We start from the raw sequence: 23969 nt of genomic DNA, 5'->3' as shown, positions 1-23969 counted from the left end.
TCACATTTACTGACTAGATAAGATTCCAGCCCCTTACATTGCTTTACCTGTTAGCAGCATCTTCAGATCTAGCACTGGCAATTCAGTCCAAACTGAGCATCCAGCACACAAACACAAAAAGCTCTTTTCCCCTAAAACCAGCCTCTGCGATGCTGTCTGCCTGTGTGTATTTGCCTAACGGCAGAGGCGATCAGTGGGTCACAGGATGATCTAGTGGGCTGACACTAAGGTCAAGACCCACACACCTGGGGTCCCAGCCACGCTCGCTCACTGTCTGCGGCGTGGCTCGAGTTGAATCAGGTTTTCTGCCTCAGTTTACCCACCCGCAAGACAAAAGCTACTCTGCATTACCTCACAGGGATGGTTCTAACCTGAAAGTTTCTAAAACTAGTAACAAAAATATATATTTGCACTACTTCTTTTTACTCCTTCCACTTCTGCAGAGACAATACAGCCAGACGCAAGACAGCAACCGCAGTTCTAACCCATCTAACGCATCATTTCCATTATCAACCAAGTTCCCTGTTTCTAAACTAGTTCAGCTCTACTGAAGAAGATAAGGCTTGTAACGGCAGAATTTGGCCTACAAAACCCTTTTTGACAGTGATAATATTCAAAGAAGAATAAATCTGGTCTGATAAACATGGTGAAAAACATCTTGGCTTTCTATAACAAATACTGACGCACCATGTGATGAGAAGAGAGGACGTTAAGGGGTTTGTCGTCCCTTACCAGTGATGCCCAGTGCCAGCACGCACTCTAGATCCCCAACAGTGGGATCAGCTGCCCTGTCCCGTGTCTCTCCCCTTGGTGCTCCTCCTGACACCTACCAGCCACATTAAAGGGATACTCAAAAATGTAAAGCAATACACAAGAGCTATTAAATGTTTTACTTGTCATAAAAAAGTCTGTTTCATACACGAGCCTGATTCTGTACATATGACACCCAGTGAAATAGAGCCAAAGCCAGAATTTGATGTTGAACTCCAAAGATCATACGCTGCCAATATGCAACATGCTTTTCCTTCCAGTTGTCTTCTAAAAACTCAGGTGATTTCTCCATCCCAAACTGCAAACAGTAAAACAGAGTTCAAGTCAGCAGCCCTTTGCCAAGGAGCTGCAAGAAGAGTACCAGGAAAGGAAGCACCACATTTCTAAGTTTTTTAACAAGTACTATCAGCAACAAAGATCAAAATAAACGGAAAAGATTAATACTTAGCATTTATATTGTGCTTTGCTGTTTAAAAGCCCCTGACAAGCATTAGGCCCAGTATGGCCAAGGACCACAACTTCACTCAAATCCATGAGGGTTTGGGGCATTTTGGCGGTGCACAATGATGCCCACTGGCCAAAAACGAGAACTGGGGGCATCTGACATGTTTTAACTTACAACTTGTTTTACTCCCTCCCTCATGCAAACCCACAGACTCCAGCAGCAGTTTCCCTCTGAGCTACGATGCCTAATATTGGACTATTGATATTCCAGTGGCAGTAATAATGGTGAATGCTGCTGCAAAACCAGGAGACTGGTAAAATTTATATATGCAGGACCACATCCACTAACTGACAGATTATTACAATTGCTCCAGAAAACAACTGCACTAAACTCTTAAATAAAATCACATTTATTTTGTCTGGTCCAGCCTCCAGGTTGGCTTTTTGGGTGGGTTGTTTTGTTGTTGTTTTTTGTTTGTTTGTTTCTTTTTTTTTTCCTTTTTTTTTTTTACACTCTTAAATGGGGTGGCCTTTAAAAATGTCTTTGTAGATTGAGTGTCCTCAGTGTTACTTCAGCCCTGAATATCTGCTAGCCAGATACAGCAATTTTGATTGTTGCGTGTTGTGTAGAATAAAGAAAAATATATTCTAGATTTTCAAATAAAGGCAAAGGGGACTCTAATGTATCACATTGTAGTGATTCAACACATAAAAAAAGTAAAATTCAGGAAAGAAGATTACAATATACTGCCTATATGCCTTCACGTAAAACTTTCTATTCTACAACCTTGCATCTTTTATTAAAATATGGCTACCTAAACCAGAAGAAAATATATTTAAATTTTATTTTGTTCTCTTGACCACCAGTTTTCTCCTAGTAGGAAAAAAGACTGCTACCTATTTTCCATTAAAAAAAACCTTTGTAGCAGTCCCAGAGGAAAAGTCAAAAGTTTGACTTGAGAAATGGAGCTACTTCAAAAGCATTGTCAAACAGAGGTGAAGGTTTCTTACAAATGCATACATTAAAGTATGGTGTATTCAGATATATCTCCGTAATTTTACACATTATATTTGTGATTGAAGGGCATATAGAGCTGAACACATAGCATCATTATAAAACTAACTTAAATAAAATAGGAAATCAATTTGTTTATTAGCTACTGTTTGGGCTCTGTGTGCGTGTGTGTGCATGTGTGTGAAAAATGAAAGAAAAATGGAGAGTTTTTTTCAATAATAAAAAGGGAGTTGCACTGCAGGGCCCCTAAAGCTTGTGAAAAATTAAACTCGACGGATTCAAACTGTCCTATTTCCACTTCAAAAGAGAAGAGGCACTGAGCTCTTCCCAACTTATCTTCAAACGCCCAGCACCCTAGAAAGTTTCTTTAAAAAAAATAAAGTCTCTAGTTCCCCCAAGCACTGTACCCGTTACTGTAGCTGCTGTCTCTCCCTCTTCTAATTATACCCATGTGAGTCTATTAATCAACTTGTAAATTATTTAGAGCGCCATGCGCTGTCTTCAGCTAGTACAAACACACTGCATGCAAAGACTTGCTGAAAACCAATGGAGCTCCCAAAGGGTCTCTCTCCAGCGTTCAGACAGCTTGCAGCTCGCCAGTACAGCGCTGTTAAAAACAAGAAATAACACTCAGCTTACCTCCTCAGATATAAAGATTTACTCAGCCTTTCAACTCGGAAACTCTTTGCAAGTTTTTAACAAAGAGGAAGCTGCTCTATTGTCAAATCTTTACTTCACATTTAGTGATGAGAATATTAACTTGATGTCAAAAAACCCCAAGTGCTTTCAGTGAGACTGTGATCACAATCACCAGGGGACCCCAACTTTCAGAGGCTACACCAAAAAGCACCCCTTTAAAACCATTCCAATTTAAAATAAGGGGGGAAAAAAAAAATCTACATTTGTACAGTAATAGTTTTTATTAGAAAATAGGAGAAATTAGGGAATTCCAGATTTTACCCCCCACATGCAGACTGCCATTGGGGACACCTTCAGATATCACTACTTAAAAAACAGAAAAAGGAAGGGGGGAAAAAACAACACAGATGTGTGTGTTCAACTCTAACAGGCTGCAAACAGTGCAATGTTATCTGTCTTTCGTGAATCAGCTCTCTTTACCACCTGAATCTTCATTTTGGTGGAAAAAAACAATTACCCAAACTAATAGCACTTCTCCCAGCTGAAAAGCAGAACCTTACTGGTTCGGGAGTGGATTTTTTCTCCCTGCTCTTCACATTGTTTTCCTGTCATTTTGCTTTTCTTGGCTCCATTTATTGCAGCCTTGCAAACAGATATATTAATTAGCAGTGATCACTCCATGCTATTTCACCATGAAAACACGGAAAATTGAACAGACAGAATGGCATGCAAATTTCTTTTCAACTGACTGATGCCCTTTCCTATTTTTGTGATGCCCCCAATGCCAAAACGCTTCTGCTTCTATTTTCATTAATAAAATGCAAACATCTCAAGGGGCAAACACCAGGGACATTTGCGGGCTGGGGAAGATGCTTTCTGCATTTTTTTTTTTCTCAAGAGGTATCAAATTCTGACAGACACCTGTAAAATGGTGAATGTAGTTACTGCAGATGGAACTTTAAATTAATGTGTGCCCATGTTTTCAATGAGACAGGTCGAGAATGCAGCCTAGCCCTCCTCAGAATTACAGCAACCTGGGGACACAAGTTCTGCATGAAGGTCTTCATGAAGCCAGTGGGGTCTACGAATGGGCTGTCCACACATGCACCATTTGTCCATAGCCTGAATTACTAGAAGGGGAGGAGCAGTCTATGGAACAGTCTCTTCACGACATTTCAGAAGGAATCGAACTGAACAAATTAATTTTTGTGAGTTGTCTTGCTGCCTAGGGAAGGGTTCTGGCCACTATGCTCACCTCTTACTCCGGGTGCAAGTCTTCCTAGGCTGCCCAGGCAAATGACGTGTGCTAAATTTAGCATTATTGACCAAGATTTAAACTAACTGGAGTTAGTGACCAGAAGACTGGTATCAGACTCCAATGCTGGCAATTTTCTGCCCAGAGTATAGTTAGCAATAATTGCCCAGTATTCAGTGAAAACCACAATATCCTAAAGGAAAAGTCTGTGCATTTCAGACTGGTTGTCCAAAGAACAACTCTATGCTTATGACAGACAGAAAGCAGTCAGGTTGCTGAACTCTTCACTGAAAGCGCATTTTTTAATATCTAGTGTGCATCAACTGTAGACTAGAACGTCCTGGGAATTAAAAAATTAATGGGCTCAAAAAATATCTATGCTACCTTCATTAAGCAAAAGAAAGCACCATACACAAATCTGAGAAGTTTGATGAAGCAAGAGATATGGTCTTTATGAGACAGCAAACACTAGAAAATATTAGAGAATGGGAATGCACTGAGTTGCCTTCTGGGGTGAATAATAGAATTGTCTGGGCTGTTCTTGAAATACATGTTGTATACATGAAGCAGCAGTACAGGAAAAAGCAATACAAAGAATGTTTGTGAATCCTAAAACCAAGAAGAGATCCGAGTTAGTCAACCAGAAATAGAACAGAATGAACAGTGGACAGCCTCAGTAACTCAATAATGAGTTAGCTCTGAATAAGCTGATTTTTGAGCCTTTTTATGACACCACAACATACCCTGTTGGCATATCTTAAATGACTAATTGCATGCAATCAATTGTGTCCACAAGAAGGGAAACCACACTGAGGTCAGTCCCCAGGGCAAGCATTTTAAGAATATATGAGGTGTGCCTCAAGATTTTACGGCACTAGTTTCATTTTGACTAGTAATGATTTGAGCACAACATCTCTCATGGTCTGTCTTTGGTTCCAGGGTGTTCTGTGATAATATCACTTGCATGATTCCTTGCCCAAAGGAACAACTAAGCTTACTTGGTACATAACTAGAAATGCAACAAAAATTTTGAAGTTCTAATTGCTTTTCCAGTTATAACACTGTCTGCTATTGACTAAACTAACTGTATCCAAATGTGATTTTCTTGAAGCTGAATACAGTCAACAATAGTGTGAGAATCTTTCCTCCCCATTAACCTGGTTGTAACTCTCTAGCAAGACAGCAAGGATTCTTTGCCCATCTTTCCTCCTCAGTACACTATGTTCTTTCATTTTCTCCAAGCCTCTTGTGAGTGCAGTAATGAATTCTTGTTAGTGTTTACTAATGTAAATTCATTCTTTGTTATCCCTGGGAGAGGAGGATTAGCAAAATGACAGAACTTATTATTTCTGGTATTGCTATATAACATTTATTTTTTATTCAGCCCTTAATTTTGTAGTATGTCCCACCAAATAAAATATATGTGCATATAAGCAAAACAATAAGCGAGAATTTTTTAGCACAATGCACAGAAATATAATTATGATTCCCATTAACATTCAGAAGCATTGTACAGCTTTATCCTTGCATGTTATATTAAAAAAATGAATCTAAATCTGAAATAATTTCCGATTTGGAGGAAGAAAGGAATTACAACTTCAATTTCATTTTCCTGAAATGCAAGCAGCTCCCTTGGACTAAGGATGTGCATATATTTAGGACTGGCTAAAAATTACAATCTGTGCAATTATTTTACTCTACTGGGAATGCTTTTGCTATCTCCTTTAAGGAACTTCAGTGGTTAAGATTAAGTTTATAAAATACACAAAGAGCATCTGAGTAAAGAAAGCTCTTAAAGGACTTATCTTTGAGTAAACAGATCATCCAAAATCCCATCTCAGCCATAACTGAAATTTAGAGAGGGAGGTATTTACAGTGGCTGTCCTCTACTCCGTAAAGATGACAAGAAACTGAAATTACAGTATACACGTAAGATTCTGAAATTAATGGATACTATGAGAAAGGTTCAGAGCTTAAAATGACCTCCACACGTGAGTTGGACTGCACACACAAGTAGCCACATCAGGTCAATTAGACTACACACATGCAGAAGTTATTTCCATACGTAAAGGCCTAGGATACATTGCGATTAATATACACGAAGATCTCTTGCCTTTGTGTTAAATGGCCATTTGGATTAGCAGTATCTCTAAATCAGAAAATCCCCTCCTACATCTCTGTGCCTATGTTAAAGAGGACCCAGCTTCTCTCTTTCAGGCTGTAGAGATTGATGCTTTCTGTTCCCAGCAATATGGTGGCTGCCACAGAAAATGAACGCATTGAACTAGCCAAGTTACTGTATTAAGAATAAATGCAATCCATTCACTAGAGATTAAGGTTAGAGTTAAAATGTATTACCTTGTGGCTTGATAAAGTGACTGATGGAGGGGCAGAATACCCAAAGCTGCAGGCTGCCAAAGGTCTTTTTGAAATGCTTAGAAAAGTACTGAATCTCTTGGTATGGTATCAAGGGAACCTCAGTTAATTTTATAGGCTCATGTTTCAGATCTGTGTAATTCAGTCTCAGAATTAAGCTATTGTGCAAAAATGAGAACTTTCAAGCTTTCCACCTCACCAAATGACTTTCCTTGCCAAAAATAAAAGACAATGAAGATTTCTCTTTGCTCAGGGGGGGTTTGCTCAAAATTCCATTAATACTGAAGCTTAACTGAGATTTCTCAATCTTCAGCAAGATTGTCTCCTTATATTTGTGTCACTGGTAACCATTTGACCTGTTGCCAGAAACAGAACTGAAAGTTCCTCTTCCAGGCCATTGTAATTTGGCAAAATAAACATTCTTGCACCCTACTGAAATATAACTTATCCTTTAGAACTGCATATCTTTTCTGATTTTTAATAGCCACCACATACAGAGAGCTATGCTTGTGCAAGACAACTAACAAACATGTAAGTTTAGGCTGCTGCCCTAAGGAGCTTACAGCATTTATGATTTATCTGAAATCACTGCAGAGCCTTCCGAAAGCAAAACATGCTTAGATATTCTTTGTGGTACTCCCCTCCTACAACCAAAAGCGCTGATAGAAATGAAGAAACTTTATATTTAAGTTAAAAATATTTGTGTGAAAGTAGAAGAATATATAGTAGCGTTCTACAAGTCAAAACCTACACATAAAAGCAGAGTCTTTATTACAGCCCACTTGAAATAAAAATGGAACACGATTCTCTGCTTTAAAGAACAGTTTAAACATTTTAAAATTATACATCTATATCAGAATTCTGATTTTGATTTAGAGATAAAAGCACAGAAATCAAATTTTGGAATGTGTACAAAAATTCTGAATTTCACGGGAACAGTGAACTACTTGCTTTGAAGATATCGAAGAGCTTAGAAATCTAACTTCTGTTACAGATTACATGTAATGAATGGAATTAATCAACTTCCAGATTACTCTGATGTAACTCAGATTAGAATCTGACTGAGAAAAATTCACTGACAATTTATTTTTTGCCGCAAATTTGTAACTACAGTGTAATGAGAGAACAACGGGCCCTACCTGGGTATCCATCGTCCATATAAGGCTTAACGAGCGCTCCAAGTTTTGTCTTGTCTGCGACAGCTTCCTTTAGCAGTTGCCCACAGCAAACTAACAGGAAGGAAGAACAAAAAAGACACAAGGTTAAATTTTAAAAAGGAAGCAACAAAGGAAAGGAAAAAAACCCAGAAGATGCATACTGGAATAAGGTCACTGAATAAAATAAAAGTTGTAGGCTTTTTGGGTTTGTTGTTAGGAATTTTTTTTTTTTTGGCCAAGCAGAGCAAAAAGCAGAGACTGAGCAGGGGAGAATACTGAATAAAAAAGAATACATTTGGCAAAGAACACATTAAAAACAGAAAGAGAGAGAAAGATATTAATCAAATATGTTCCTGATATAATAACTCAAGGGACTGCTGGCAGTTTTCACTTTTTATAAACTTATAATTACTGAATAAAGTTACACCTGCTGAACAGCATCTGAACCACGCTGTTGGAGCCGCAGGATAATATGCAGTTCAAGGAAGCAACTCCCTGGATCATTTAATGATCACGTAAGAATTATATTTTAAAAACTGTGCTAATCCAGTATCGTCATTGACTTCAAACACACCCAACACCAGGAGATGCAGATTGAAAGTTCTAGTCAGGACAGCTGTGTATGAAATACTGCTGCTTTGGGCTCGGATAGCGCTTTCTGACCAAAGTTACTGAGTCTTGCTGCCCCACACGAGTTAGATACAACAGTCCTGACCCTTATTTTACAGGGAGAGAACTAAGGCATGGAGAGGTTACTCAACAACAAGTCCTAGCCTCAACTCAGCTTTGGTAAGTAATAGATAACAGTCACTCTGTACATTATTGCATGAACTTTCAATTAATAATCATAAGTTGATTCCATCCTTTCAGAAATCAATAGCACCAACATCTACGTCTGCACTGACTTTAATGGAAAAAGCAGCAAGCCCTTTCATCTGCTTTATCGCTGTTAATAGCACTTTTTGGCAAGCAAGAGTAAGATAATCCACAGGAACATTACTTGGATAAAGCTTAATGTTGAAATGACAAGGGATGAACACAAATTTTAACAGTCACTAGTTGTTTTGCAGAAGCAAATGCATATTCACAGCAAACAGTGTAAAAACATAACAGAAACCCAGTGCATAGACCCCACCTTCAGACAACTAATATGTATACACCTAAATTCAATCCAATTCACGACACTATTAAAACATAGGATTAAATTTTTAAGCCTGTGGTTCAATCCCAATGGCCTAATTGGAAATCAAGTATATGCTGACTACTCTTCACAAAAATGATGGCCTTCCAACTCTATTTTAAATACTTAATTCTTCTAATATTTGGTTTACAGTATACTTAAAATTCAACATATGGGTAAAGCAGTTTAATGGTATTTATTAAAAAGAGCTGAAACTCTCTTACATAGTAGTTACTTTAAAAAAAAATGTAAATTTTGACCTAGATGAAAACACTATCAAACTTGCAGTTTTAGAAATAAAGTCAAGAAAAAATATTCAGAAACACAAGAACAATAATTTTTCTTTAACACATTCCAACATATTTTATTTTTCATTAGGCCAATTACACAACTATTAAAAATATAGCTTTGAATAAATCTACAAATATTTATTTTTTCATATGAAATGTTAAAACACAGCAATATTAAAATAACTGATAGCATAACCATTTTATCAATTTTATTTGTACTTAGGACTGTAATACAGATTTTTAAATAATTTACATTTACCTTTTTCAAGTTCACTGGATATCATTTGAGTTATATTCATGTATTTTTTTCTAAAAGCACTAAAGTAATAACAAAGATTTAATATACAAAAAGCCTAAGCCTAGAACCCTAAACTGATAGACAGTTTCAGAGCTGAAAGTTATCATGCATGTGTGAAGTCGAATCCAGGTTCAATGAAATCTTTTGACTTCACCAGGACTTCAGGGAAGACACCAGCAAACTGGCACATCGCTAGGGACAACTGAGTGAGTTCTGCTAATTAAAGATTCTCCTGAACATAAAAAAACCACTACCTACTTAATTCTGATTTTTTCATTTGGCATACATTGAAAGAATACTAATGAAACAAACTTGCATTTTACTTAAAGAGGATGTGGCTAATCAGCAAATTTTACAGATATCAGACATTTGTTTAAAATAATTTATGGCTACCCCACTATTAGAAGACAGTATAGAACATGGACACGTATTGCACTGAGCCTGTCGCCAAGCTGTGTGTTCATATTATAGGACTTTTTAACATTAGCATGCTGACCATGAACAAGCCCCATATAGAATTTTCTGGGCCTCCTTTACAAAAGAAAGAGAATGCACTTTTAAATAATTCCTTCCTTTTCTAATACATTACTTCAGATGCATAGAACTTGAGTCTTCATTAAAGTCCAGAGTAAATTCTAGTTTAAAAGTGCCCCAGTTTTGGTCAGACAGTTGAAACTGCAAAGACATTACTCAGGACCCACCGATCCACAGAAGAATTCAGAGCACGACAGGAATCTAACACATGGAAAAATACTGAGGTAAAGGGTATAAAAACAATGACTAAAAAATGTTAGAGCTGGTTTGTCACAGAATAGATGCTCTACTGGTTTATATTTCTTCACTGAAATACTTTTCACTTCCCTCAAAAATTTGACATCCATAGCAATGGACAAACAGAGAAATTTTATGAGCAAGTAAGAAAGACAGACAGCAAAAGATAAATGATCAAAAAGAGAGAAAGGGGGAATTGAGCAAAGTGCATATTTACTGAGAACTTACTGTTGACAAGACCGTATTTCTGAGCTATTAGTGCTGCCTGCAGGCTCTTCCCGCTGCCCGGGGGTCCACAAAAGACAACCCGTGGTGTAAAGGGGGCAGCTGATCGGTGCCGTGTTTGGACATAGGTAAGAACTAGAACATGAGAGAAAGGCAAGAAATACAGTTTATATCCTATCTCTTTAAAAAAAAAAAAAAATAACATAAGCAATGATTAACTTCTCTTTCTTTTTTTAAAAGGTCATTTTGATCATCATTTATTTTATCACTGAAACATCTAGATACTCCAACCACAATCAGGACTCTGATAAAACTGTCGTGTCAGCAACTTACACTGAGAGGCACTTCAGAAATCTCTAAAATCTATCATTACACTCCTATACTTTCTTTCATCAGTAGATGTCAAACCATTTTAAAGAGCAGATTCAATGAATAATTGCTCTTTTACTATGTTGTTTTTAGCAGAAGTAATTTTTGCTTGATAGGTACAATTTTACCATGCAAATTATAGAAGGCTATAATTACATTTAATACTTTCTGCAGTTTCTGAACAAATATTTAAGTGTAAAAACTCAGGATGTTAAATTAATATGACATTTATCCAGCTGTGTGTGTGTGATTAACAGACTAATTACAATATTATAGACTTGTAGCATAGGATGTCATGACGCCATACAGAATTAATACATAACTGAGTATCATTTTATTCTTTTGTCCATCATTTTTGCATAACATGTAAAGGCTATTTGAGCTTCTCTGTCTGATTCCACTCTATTTGCTGGACATCATTCTTCTACGTTTTATATTGCCTATGAAATATTAAATTCAGGTCAATCTACAGAGCTTTGGAAAGATCACAGGACATGTGAAGCATCGTCAACATTGCTGTATTAGAGATCTGAACTTTGTTACAATCTCAAAAGAGAACCTGATAGATCACCAAGAAGCTAAAAGACAACACAGCTTGGCAGTGAGGATAAGTCAGGATCATATTCGGACACTCTTCCTCCCCATGCCCCTTTCATGGCTAACAACACTAGTGAAGAGAGCAGCTCAAGCTTCAGCATGAGCTATGCAAGCCTTCCAGGGATCACAGAGTCAAATGCCAAGGCTAAAGTTCACAGGCTTGGATTTCCTTTGTAATTGCAACGGATACAATTAAGTGTTAGCCCAGACATCTTCAGTTCAAATAAAAGAGTCTCTAGACTAAAAAGTCCTTGTAATAAAATGGTATTTTAGTCTAACAAATAGGACAGGCTTAGACATTAATGTTTGTATGAATCATAAGCCCATATAAAAAAAAAAAACACAAAAGGAGATGATGGAGCACAGCATAAGGATCAATATTTCAACTACCATTGTTAACACACTGCTGCATAATAACTAACATTTTTTCTGAGGACCCTCTGCTAGACACTTTGGTATCATCATAAAATCTTTTGTAATAAAGAAGCATCTCCAGCAAACTCCAGCCCTGCTACTTCTAGACAGTGAAGTATTGAGAAACCAACTCAAACTGCAACCACATGGGATCACATACACGTTTCTCCAGCCCCACACGCTGTGCTGGGATGCTGCACCGTACCACTGAATTTGATGTCACACACCCCAGCACATGTTAGCAATAATTCTATCAGAGTCTGAGTTTACAAAATTTTATAATTGTATGAAACAATCCGTAATACTACTAATATCGATGCGAGATCTCATCTTTTTTTTTTATCTCTATCTGTAGCAATAAAAATACTTATCAAAAACCCTGGAAAATCATAACAGAAAATAGTGTGTTTGCTTCCTAAAAACCAAGTATCAGCTACCCAAGGAGTGCTCTAGTTATTCAGAACATTTTCCATAACCCAGTGTATTGAAAAGCACAAACATTACAGGCAAAGCACCCTGCTTACAAATGATGCTTAATTTGCAGTAAATAACCAAGTTAATTAGGAGTAATGATCCCCTAGACAGTCTCCACATCTAATTATTCTTTAAAAAAAAAAATCTGGCTGCTTGATGCACTACAGAAAAAAGATCTAGAGAGGATTTTTTCATTCCAGTTTTCAATTTATCTCACTACATTATTAATTAATAATAATTAATATTCAGGCACTCACATTCTTATTTACAATTCAAGGCATGAATTCTTTATGAATGATGATATGAACTTTTAAATTTAATTAAGTAATTTAGAGGTAATTAATGTGTAAATTCAGCATATAAACTTCCTACTTGTTTATCTTAAAAGTGCAGCACTTGTTATTAAAAAAAAGACCTTTTTGAGATGCAAAATTACTGGGATATAACAGATCATCTACAGACTGACAGCTACAAAGTACATTATCCATTGGTCTTCCTGGCAGTTTCCTTATTCTCTTCTTGAAGAATCAACATTAAAAGTCAGATTGCATTACAGTCAAGCAAAGGCAAACAAGAATTGTTGAACAGAAAAGCTACCAGCGCAAACAGCTTTTAAATAATGAAATGTTACCAGCTTTGAACTACTCCTACTTCTTATCAGACTTGTGGAAGGTACTAGCCCTTTGGGAGATTAACAATTGAGACACAATGCAGACTTTTAGAAGAGACTCTCGCAGAAATAACCATGACATTTGCTCTACTGAGTCAGCTGTTCCTTGGCAGGACTGTGGAACTAAGACTTTCCAGTTACCTGCACTTACTCTAGTCCTGTAAAATAATTACCAGGAACAGCCCAAACGCTGTACTAGAGAGAACACAACTCAGCTGGGAGCCATCTGTGTTGACTAATCCTAATCCTACAAACTGTCTGTAACAGCTAGAAACTACCTTTCAGATAAGAGTTTATCAACTATCAGATTTGCCATAAAGGTACATATTTACCTTGTGAGAGGACATCCATGGAAGGCTGGTCTGCATTGATTGATTTCAAAACTTTTTGGTAGGTCTGGAAAACCTCAGGGAAGTTTCTGTGATATTCCAGCAGTTTCTCTGACATCTCCTGTTCAGATAGATCTTCTGGTTTCACCAAACGTTGCTGTACCAGAGGCTCACTCGGCCAGTCAAAGGTCGTATGGTACACCTCTAGAAGTTAGACACTGATTAGGAACTAAGAGGAAGATTTAATAGGTTTTGCTCAGCTCCAAAAGGTTTCCTAAACAAAACAAAGGTCTTTGTTTAAGCTTTATTTCGTGACACAAGCAATAACCTGTGAACTTCCCTTGCAACTTGTACTGACAGCTGACTGTTAGTCTGCAGATGCACAGATAGGAAGTGGACAAGGTAACTGCCCACCCGTGTAGCCAAGACAGCATGATGAGTAAGAACCAGGAACTGGGGATAGCTCTCCAAATTCTTGGACTGAACCTTAAGCAAGACCTTTGATAAGCAAATCTCCTTTATAGCAAATAAAAACCATGTCTTTAGTTAAGAATGTCCCTCCTAATTCCACTCCCGAAACATTCAATGTGATTTTTTTATTGAGCAATGTCAAGATTTTATTTCGTGATGGATGATTGATAATGATACTCAACAGACAATACAGAGCTAATTCTATTTGACAGTCATTTAATGGAAGATACCTAAAAGCATTCCTGCACCTCAGAAAAAAAAACAGGATCTAGCAAAGATGCATAGCAAAATGTAACCTCACATGGACAGATCTAAACTTCAAATATTCTGTACTGCCATAATCTACTGTTTGCAGGCTCTGTACTGAGCTTTACATTTTCCTAATTTTATTGGCACAGAAAATAACGCAATGTCAACAAATACTTTTTCCAAAGAGTTTAAATTTATAATTATAAATTCCTACTAGTTCTTAAAGGGATACCATTTGAATTTTAACCCCACTGGTATTACAATGTTTCTGAGACAAAGCAACACTCCAGTTTCTAGTAGACATCAGGAACAAACACATACTGCACCTTCTGTGAAGGGATCAAGCCTTTTCCCACTGTTCCTCTCAATCAGCACAGTGTCTGGAGCATAAAGCACAACTAGACATTAAAAAAAAAAAGGAAAAAAAAAAGAAGAAAAAAGAGTAGCTCTTGTTAGTTATTTGCTTTATTTCCTGTAACTATTTAGATGTATCCTAGTGCTAAAGATGGATGAATGCATTTCTAGCACATTTGCCTCATTCTCCTTTCCCAATATTCTACCTGCAAATACTTTACTTCACTTTTAATCAGAATTTTGCTCCCACTCCTACAGAGTACAGTAGGATAAAATACACAAGAATCCAGTCCAGTACCCATGAGTACTAGCTGTCCCCATCATCCATATCAATTAACAAGGTTCTCCCTCACTTATATTGTGCCCGGAGCCTAGGATGGAGGTACCCACAGATCACTCGAGACTGATTCTCTTCTATGCCACAATCAATCACTTTTCACCCAGGTACTTTGGTAGTGAGACCAGTGAAACTTATTTTGTGATAACCTCACAGAAAAGTGTTCAAACTTGATTAGAAAGCATCAAAAGATAGAGAATCTCTCAGTTCCCTAGGTTGCTTTTGGCTAATCATCCTTACAGTTAAACACTGTAATTTAATTACTATTTTCAGTGCACTTGATTACAGGTTTCAAACAAGTTTCTTATGACTTTCTTCTCTGTATTAAACAGCTCTTTCAAATGCTTTTCTCCCTATTAAGGTACTCATACACCGTAAATCTCATCTCCTCTCAATCTTCTTTTTGATTAACTAGACAGACTGAGCTTTAAGATTCTCATTCAGGTCTTGGTTGCACAGATATAATTGTGAGCAAAACTCAACTTCAGATGTTATTAGCTATATTAAAAATACATGCAAGTACTAGACATTAAGCTAACTGTTGCAGTGATTCTGAATTCTTCATTAACAGTCAAATCTCATCCAAATCAAACCCAAAGTGACAATTCATCAAGTTCACTAACATTCTGTTCACTCTCCACCGGCAAACTCTACATTTATCATTTTACACTGTATTCCACACAATCATAATAATGTCTTACATTCTAAGTAGGTCCTCTAACTATATTAATTTGGGACAACTGGTTTCTTCTAGAAGGCAAGGGCAGCTGTCAAGGTCTTGTCTATCAGCACTTTGTCAGTAAACAAATGTTCCTCTCAAATCAAGTCAGAATCCACCCATACTCTGAAAGGTCAAGCTTAAAATCATGATGTTTCCACTTCACTTGGTGAAGTTTACTAAGTCTGCATTCTCTAATTCAACAGAAGGATGAATCTGTATTTAGTACATGAGGAATTGTTTTGGTCTAGGATAAAGGCCGATTTCTACAGATGGAAGTCAGAGAAAACTTAGACCCACTCCTAGAACAGAAGCAAAGCTACATAGAGCTGCTCAGAGACACTTGCTGGAGTGGTCTTGAATTTACAGAACTCTAACGTGTAAGAAGAAAAGGGTTCATGTGTAAAGACAGGGTTTCAAGTCCCACAGGTTACCTCAAGTTTTTGAGTGAATCTGAACCATACTGAAATATTCTGCTGTCTGGTGACTCCAGTGTCTTCAGTATTGGTATTGAATTTATCGAGGATTTTTGGGGGAGAAACACTTCTAGTCTTTCCTACTGGATGCAATTATATATAAACCTTGTACTGCTTACCAACATGCCTAGGAATGATGCCAGATGATTGCAGCATCCATGCCTGTTCCCGATTTTCAGGGAAGCCTTCCAAAATCCATCCCTATTGAACAAAAACATGACACAGTTATGCTTTTGTTTTTTCTCTTTCTCCTGAAAGAGAAAAACCAAAAATTAGCACTAAATATCAGTGCTATTTGCACAAGAATTACCTCATTCTGATCTCACAACAGCACAATATTTGTTATGGATGCTTGTGAGAGAAGAAAGCAAATGTGGAACACTGATATTTTTGTGAAATGGCATGCAGCAATACCACTGCCACAGAGCAATGGGAACTTATGTATTGTAACAATGATTTTTTTCATGTTTCAATCTTAAAAAAAAAAGAAATTTCTATCTTGAATAAAAACAACACAAACCAATTTCTACAGTTTTGAAATATTCAAAAGGATACCAGCCCACACTGTGTACAAAAAAAGAGGCTAAACAAATCTAAAGAAGATTTAATGCCAAGAACACTGAGGAAAATATGCACGCTTTCATTATTTTCTTAAATTATACAGGAAAACTCACAGTAATGGAACCAGCATTCCCAAAGCTAACGAAGCAACAGAGCAAAAGAAGGAAAAAAGAAAAAAGAGCCTTTTGCTCCCTTAAGTCCTTGTTATAGCCAGCTAAGTGTTGGATTGAGCATCTTTAAAAAAACATTTACAGATCTGTGAAATACCGTAGGAGAGCTGCAGCCTCACTCCGTTTCCAAGTCATGCAGTATTTGAAATCTAATCCACTTCCCAGTCTCAAATCTGAACCTTCTAAACTTTCTCTCATTTATCTGTTAGTGGCTTAACCACGCATGTCCTTGTCTCTATATCCCATACCTCAAAATAACTTTGTGATACTACAATAAATCTGGAAACCATCGTTGTACTGAAATAAAGAAGATATTTTAATATTGCATTAGCTAGCAATCATTAACATCCCCCACTTAAATTTGAAGCTCTGTCAGTATGGGGTCTAAAGGTTTTAGAAGTATTTCAGGGAAACATATTTCCATGACTTCTGTAGGAGGAAATTGGGACATTCCAATTATACAAGAAAACAGAGTAGACTATTTAAAATGCCTTAATTAGCCTGGTTTCAGGAACATGTCATCCTGCTGATATCTGTAGAAAATAAGAGACTCAAGTAACTGCAAGCCATTTTTGACACTCCCAGTGTTTGCTCTATCGGATTAGAATGAACTGCTGTCTAAGGTCACCCAGGTGCTGAGAAATCAATTTATCCCTTGGGATTTGCAGGAGGCAAGGCTGCACAATATTTTTAGTGGTATGCTAGGAACTTCAGCACTAGTTCTGAATATACTGTGCTTGTACAACATATATATAGGCCCAGATCCTCTTCTAGGGAGAAATGGCATCAGAGGTCTGAAGCCAATAAATTGATGCCAATTTACACAGACCACAAATCTCATTTTCTCCCCTCCAAGTGCAATACTTTTGGAAACTAAACCAAAACAAAACCCACCCCACAAAAACATTGCTTCTGATATCAAGTACAGCTTATTGCTCAGAATCACATACTGAGCAACAGGCAGTAAACGTAGAATACTGTTTTTTAACAATGTCTAGTGAACTTCAAGAGGTTTATATACAAATTTCAAAGGTCCTTAATACAGGTAATAAGCAACTTTATAGCTAAAAGTTTTTGCAATGTAAGAAAACATAGCTCAATAAATAGCTTCCCGCAACAAATATGTTTTAAGGCTCTAAACAAATACAAATAAACACACACTACAAAAATAGTTAGCATTTTGGATCTTATTTCCAAAGGTCTCTGAGTTCCAGGGTATCAGTCAGTCCCTAATTAGAATACATTATCCATCTACTTGACACTTCAGTGAAATGTCTATTCCACCACAGAGCTGCAGCTTTGTTCAGAACAGGTTTATTGATATTCTGCTGCATTCCCTCTCCATACCCCCAGTGGCTTGGTTCTGTTTTATCACACATCAAAAAGGCCGTATGCTCAGGGCACCCCATGCACAGCTCAGAGCTGGAGGTCTGAACAGCTGCAAGTAGTATGGTATCACAGGAGGGACAAGCTCCAAGCAGATGTCACAGATTAAAGAAAAAAAAAAAAAAGAGTGAAAAGGGAGTGTGGCTTGGGAACGAAGCAAGAGGAAGCAAGACACAGCAGAGCAAGACCTGACTTAAAATATGCCTATCATGCTTTATGCAAACACTGGTCTTTTTTGCCCTCCTGACTATCATTAAAGTGTAATTAGTAACTTCACATGGTAAATTTGTTTCTTTAAGAAGCCATCTATTTTTTTGTTCTTGAGAGCAGTAACCTTACAACCAGGCATGAATTGCACCTTATCACATCAAGGGTGGAACAAAGGCTAAAAGTGAGTGATTCCACCGTGCCTTTACTCTGTGGTCACTGTTCCCTCTTGAAAGGAGGTTTCAATGGGAAAAGATTGAGGTCTTCCATCACTATCCTTGCATGGAGTTTCACAGAGACAACACGATGATTATCTGCCAAGGTAAAATCAGAAAGAACCAATAGCATTTGCTCTCTTTTCCTTCCCTTTCAAGGATAGCCACTACCCTTCTGAACTGTTTAATACTAATCAAAGGCAATTCTGCCACTACTCATGTGAATCACTGGCCTAAGCCTAGTTTCTAAATGGTCCTAAGACGTAAGGTTGCTCAGCTCACGCTCTCACAAACTCATCATGTAGCAATCTCTTCACTAGCCTTCCTCAGTTCTATAAATTCCCTCCACAACACCAGCAGTCAGAGGTGCCGTAGCCAACATGTACTAACCCTGTAAGATGAAAAGTCTTCATATCAGCTTCACAAGTCCCAGGTTCTAACATTACACTCGCAATAAGTTTCCTGCGTACGCTGGAAGACCTCCACGTCTGATCCCTCGCAGTCCTAACTACATTTGTATTGGAAGAACACACAACACAGAGTCTCAGCAGAGCTGTTGATCAATAAAAATGTTCTCCTTGGAGAATGCCTGTGACATCTATAAACCTGTGACTGTCAAAACAACGGCACAAAAAATTCTGTATTCCTACTGTCAGTGGGATGAAAGCTGTACAATTAATGCCAAGCCAATGACACCACAAGGAGAAATAAAACAAACAGCTGGTGGTACTATGGTCCAACATACTGCTCTAATCTATTAACAGTCTCAGAAAAAAATGCTGACTCATGCTTTGAGAGAAATGGCATAAATCTGTTCAATGACGTATAAAATCCACAGTATTATTTCTATTTCCAATCACACAAGGCAAATATTGCAATGAAAATTAATAGATCCCCTTTCAAATGGAAAACACATACCCCGTGTGAGGAAGTTTTAGTGACCATGAATTACTATCTATTAATTAAAAGATTTTTAATAACCATCATGACTTTGAAAAGTCAACTATGTGTTTTTCCTAAAAATAGCTGAAATGTTAACTAGACCAATAACACCCACTTCGTTCTTGCTTAATGTCAGGGAAGCTTTATAAAGGGGTTTTTTCTTCCTAGTTCTGTAACACATCCAGCACTGATTCAGTGTTGCTGGTCATAACAGGAACATAAAACACAGGCAGGACACTACGCAGCTGTTGGCATTTTAACCATCTTGTCACCTTACTCAGAGTTTACATGACCTAATACTTAAAATAACATTCACTGAGAGATCCTTCCCTCGCTATTACAAGGAGAACTAGAACCATGCCAACAATTATAGAAAGCATGGGGCAAAAAAAGCGTAGGCTGGATGCAGCCTTTGTAGAGCAATGGATTTTGCTTACACGCTGATAGTAAAATTCACTTTAATAATATCACAACAAACACTGAAGAATTAGCTGTTGAAAACACACCTTCTTTTAATACGGCAAAGAGACTTATGTGAAAAAATAAGCACGTTGGAGAGGTTTTAGAGCTACTGTTATAAAAGCCCTAAACTGAAGAATTATTCACCTACTTGCTAGTTTACAGCACCTACTGCCATCCAACAGCTCTCCTCCAGATAGCATTAGAGGACAGATTGCCCCAGCAACTACTGGGAGGGAGTCGTGTCCTTACACATAATGTACTAGAAAATTCTTCCACAGTCTTCCCAGGCCCCGATCCTACCAGTGTAGGAAGGGAATTCAAAGAGAAACAGCAGCAAGGTTTAGGAAGAAAATAAGAGCTTGAACCAACAGCAGTGTGCATTTTGCCTAAAACCTGCGTCTTATCTGCACAGCAAAGCAGATTTTATTAGTTCACAGTAAGTGGAAAGAAGGCAGGAGAGGGCATCAGAAAAATCCACACTTTGCAGTTCCGAGTTGCCAGTACATTATAAAATCCTAACATCTTGGTAATTCCCTGTGAAAGCAAATACTGGTGTAGTTTAAAACTACAGGATTCAACTCATCACTGTGTTACTCCAAAGTTGCAGGAATTCAACCCCATGAATGTCAATGGGACTTATATCTGGTATAAATCTAGAATAATTTAGGGATGAGCTACGTTTCTGTTTCATGAATTTCCCTTCATAAAAACAATTGGTCACATTTCTTTGAGGGAGGAGGAGTCCTATACTCTCCTGTGTAAATATGTATGGGAGGCAATAATGCACCTCAGATTTTTGTTACAGTAAGTCTCATTAAACCTGTATTTAGCCAAAAATGCAATGAAATATTCAAAAAATCACCCACATTAACTTATTTTTACTCCTTCAGAGCTTTCTCTACTGATGGAAAATGAAGGACTTTTATAGCAAGATGCTTCCCAATGCAAATAAGGGCACTGTCGTGCAAATAAGGGCACTGTCCTGCACTCTCTTCTATGACCTGGCAAAAGAACAAGATTAGCTGGGCAAGGAAAGGTTTGTTTTAGCTTAATGACTTTTCTTGGTAACATTAAACACCAGCAGGCAGCAATCTAAATTAAATTCTCATGCAACCAGTGGATTAGACAATGGGATAGGTCGAAGTTTAGCTATTGCTAGTTCTCAGCTACTGCTTAAAGAGACCAGCATACTACCTATTTTGCTACAGCTATATGCTCGCAACAGAAATACGACACAGACAGATGTCCTCTAGCAAACCTCTCAGGCAGGAACAATTTAAGAGATTACATCTCCAGCTATTCATTACCATCCTGATCAAATTATCCTTTCCACAGTTCATACACTGTAATTGACCATCGGATCTAGCTAACACAAGGCACGTCTGTTGAAAGCCACTTCCATCAGTGGCTTAAGCTAAGATAGTTGACTTTGCACTGAAGCACACGAAGACTTCTTTGGCAATCATTCACATTACCTGAATTCTAAAAGCTGAAACCTTCAATCAGGGGCCAATTTTTTTTTTCAATTCTTATTAGTTTTGTTGATGTTTCTCTGCCCCTATAGATACCTCTGTGCTACAGAATTACCATCTCAAAGGCAATGGCCCAGCGCCCGAGATTGTTTTGTTTTACATGGATGGAAGGATCCAGTCTTCAGATCATTGCAGACTACACCAAAACTCATGGAGACAGAGAAAGTAGTACAAGACATAAGGTTTTCAGCATTTCCAGTGTCTTTCAGCACCTAATGCTAAGAAGGTTTAGGAAGCAATTTTTGCACTTCAATGAAATGTTAATTACCAGCCCTGCTTTATTCAACCAACAAGGTAGATGATGATGATGTTGAGAAGCAACAGATTTTAATAAAACTATGAGCCTTGCAATATCTTTATGAGGTCAGGAAGTACTAGTTATCATCCCCTGACCCAAAGGTGTGGGTGTGACTGAGTGACAGCTCTGAAAACACGTACTATTTATCTGAAAAAAGCTGTTTAGTCCTTCATGAACATAACACCTACTTTGGACTGGACTTCTTTCTCTCAAGAAGTGCATCAAATAATGTGCAGTCCGTATTTTGACACTGTTTAGAAACAGGGATTTATCCATTAGATGAGCATGTCTCTTACAAATAATCCCTTATAATGGCTGATTATGGATTCAATAAACCATAACAACATCTGAGATTTTAAAGGAAACACATAACAGTGATTTTGCTTTCCTTGAGCCCAGACAATTTCAACCAACATTAATATACTTAAGTTCTCTATTGGTTCTATGTTAAAAGTCTCTACTTACATTAAGGCTAAGCACATGCCGGGGAGGGGGGAAGCCATGCATCTGTGAATACAGCTAAACCTATCCAGTTGCCTATTTGTGTAAACTAACAGTGAACATACTAATTATTACCTAGAAGAGAATAGATTCAAATGCAGTTTTTAATAAAACAGGAAGAAAAAGGACACAATGAGGAATAAAGAAAATTTATATGAATCATGTTAGACTCTTTTTTCCCCTTTCCTCTGTAAGAGTTAAAATCTTAACTCGACATATTGATTTTTATATATTTTCTGTTTATCTGTTTTGTCCACTATAACTCTGCCAGTTGCCTCAGGCAATCAACAAAGCTATGCTTGTTCAGCCTTTGATCATCTCTGTGCTTGAAGATTAGCATATGCATACTCTCATCCTCCCCTTTATCCTGTTAATAAAGCTCCAAACTCCCTCTGCTGATGTTCAAGAAAGCAATCCGCTCCAGAGCCCCCAATGATTTGCCCCCATTCCCTCCTCTGCTCAGGACTCGGAATGCTAACTACTGTGCACGAGTTGTGTAAGTGCTTATCCACTGGCCCTCTGAGGAGCAATTCTTACTTGTTTGATGCAGTCCAGGTTTGACAGACGTTCCTGGATCAGATCGGCCCAAAGCGCGTTGGGAATTTTCTAAAGAAAGAACAAAAAAAGGCTGAATATTCACAATTGAGTTCAAAAGGAATTTTACCATGCAGGCATATTCTGGTTAAAGGTGAACTGAGATGTCTTCTTAAAAATAAATAAATATGTGCAAGTCCCAAGTCATTAACATAATATATCAGAGAGTTAATAAGGGCACAAAAACCAGTGTAAAAGGCAAGCTGAACACAAAGCCTACATCCATGCTTTTTGCACACTAACACGGCAGCGGTGCCAAGTTTTGCACACTAACACACACATTGGACATCAAACCTGCAAAGGGACCCATAAGACCACCACATCCAACCGTAGTCCTTTTTACCACAAGTATCTGTCCCACTACTGCTTTATATCTCAGTGAACTCCGCATTAGTGATCTTAACAGCTATCCTGTGAGACAAGCAGGATCTCAAACACAGAGCAAATAACAGAGAGAGTCTGATTTTCAGGAGGTTTGTTTCATAGTTTCAAGTAACTCTCAGTATTTCATCAACCAGAAAGTTTATAAGAATATTTCTGCAGGCTTACATTATACTAAAGAACCTAGACAGATATAATGAAAATGTGACTAAATATGCAGAAAAATTTCATAACAATCTTCTTCATTAGATCACAAAACAATTTCACCAGGAGTGGTGGGAACATTGCTACACAAGTCACTTGAAAGTAGAGTGGCTCAAGCACTCCAGAATACACAAAAGAGACCAGTTCTGGGCTGGCTGTGGAAAGGACAAGGTGGCCCAGTCAGGCAGTGGGATTTCTTGTTTTGTTTCTCTCTACTGTTGCCAGGTCTCAGGACCTTTCTTAATATCAGCCACTCATAAGGCAACATTCAAGTAAGTAAAAGAGAAAAAGGGAAAGAAATTGCTGTGTTTCTTGAAAGCCAGCAGGTCCCATAGGGTGGCACGTCAAAGCCTCCTGCAGCCTCTCGCTGCTGGAGCCTGGGTCTGTGGCTTTGAGTCTGTCACCTTCCAAAGGTGCGTCACGCTGCTATCAGAAACAGCTAGTGTCTTGCTTGCTTCTTTGATGTGTCATGTCAAGACAGGCTAGAGACTGCTGGGGTCCACCCTGCTAAGCCTTGCCAAACCAATTTAAACCAAAATTATACTAACTTCTTTCAGTGCAGTAGTATCCTTAGTCCTCTCTTTTGAGCAAGGTTTATTGCACTAAAAAAATCAAGGACACACATGCGGGTATCTCA

The 23969-nt window shown here is 37.8% G+C and overlaps 1 protein-coding gene across 1 annotated transcript in view; it reads right to left on the bottom strand.

Annotated features, from left to right (window-relative positions):
• The window catches only part of AK8 (adenylate kinase 8), a 68218-nt gene that overhangs the window by 32761 nt on the left and 11488 nt on the right, over window positions 1-23969 (bottom strand). The window contains exons 5-10 of the mRNA XM_068414023.1: window positions 22691-22759; window positions 15999-16080; window positions 14321-14392; window positions 13278-13478; window positions 10425-10556; window positions 7640-7729 (exon numbers count right to left, since the gene is read on the bottom strand). Coding sequence (XP_068270124.1) covers window positions 7640-7729; window positions 10425-10556; window positions 13278-13478; window positions 14321-14392; window positions 15999-16080; window positions 22691-22759 — 646 coding nt within the window. The remainder of the gene's footprint in view (window positions 1-7639; window positions 7730-10424; window positions 10557-13277; window positions 13479-14320; window positions 14393-15998; window positions 16081-22690; window positions 22760-23969) is intronic.

The sequence above is a fragment of the Nyctibius grandis genome, chromosome 16 (genome assembly GCF_013368605.1).
Source record: "Nyctibius grandis isolate bNycGra1 chromosome 16, bNycGra1.pri, whole genome shotgun sequence".
Lineage (NCBI taxonomy): Eukaryota > Metazoa > Chordata > Aves > Nyctibiiformes > Nyctibiidae > Nyctibius > Nyctibius grandis.
This window is presented reverse-complemented; position numbering and strand designations above follow the sequence as displayed.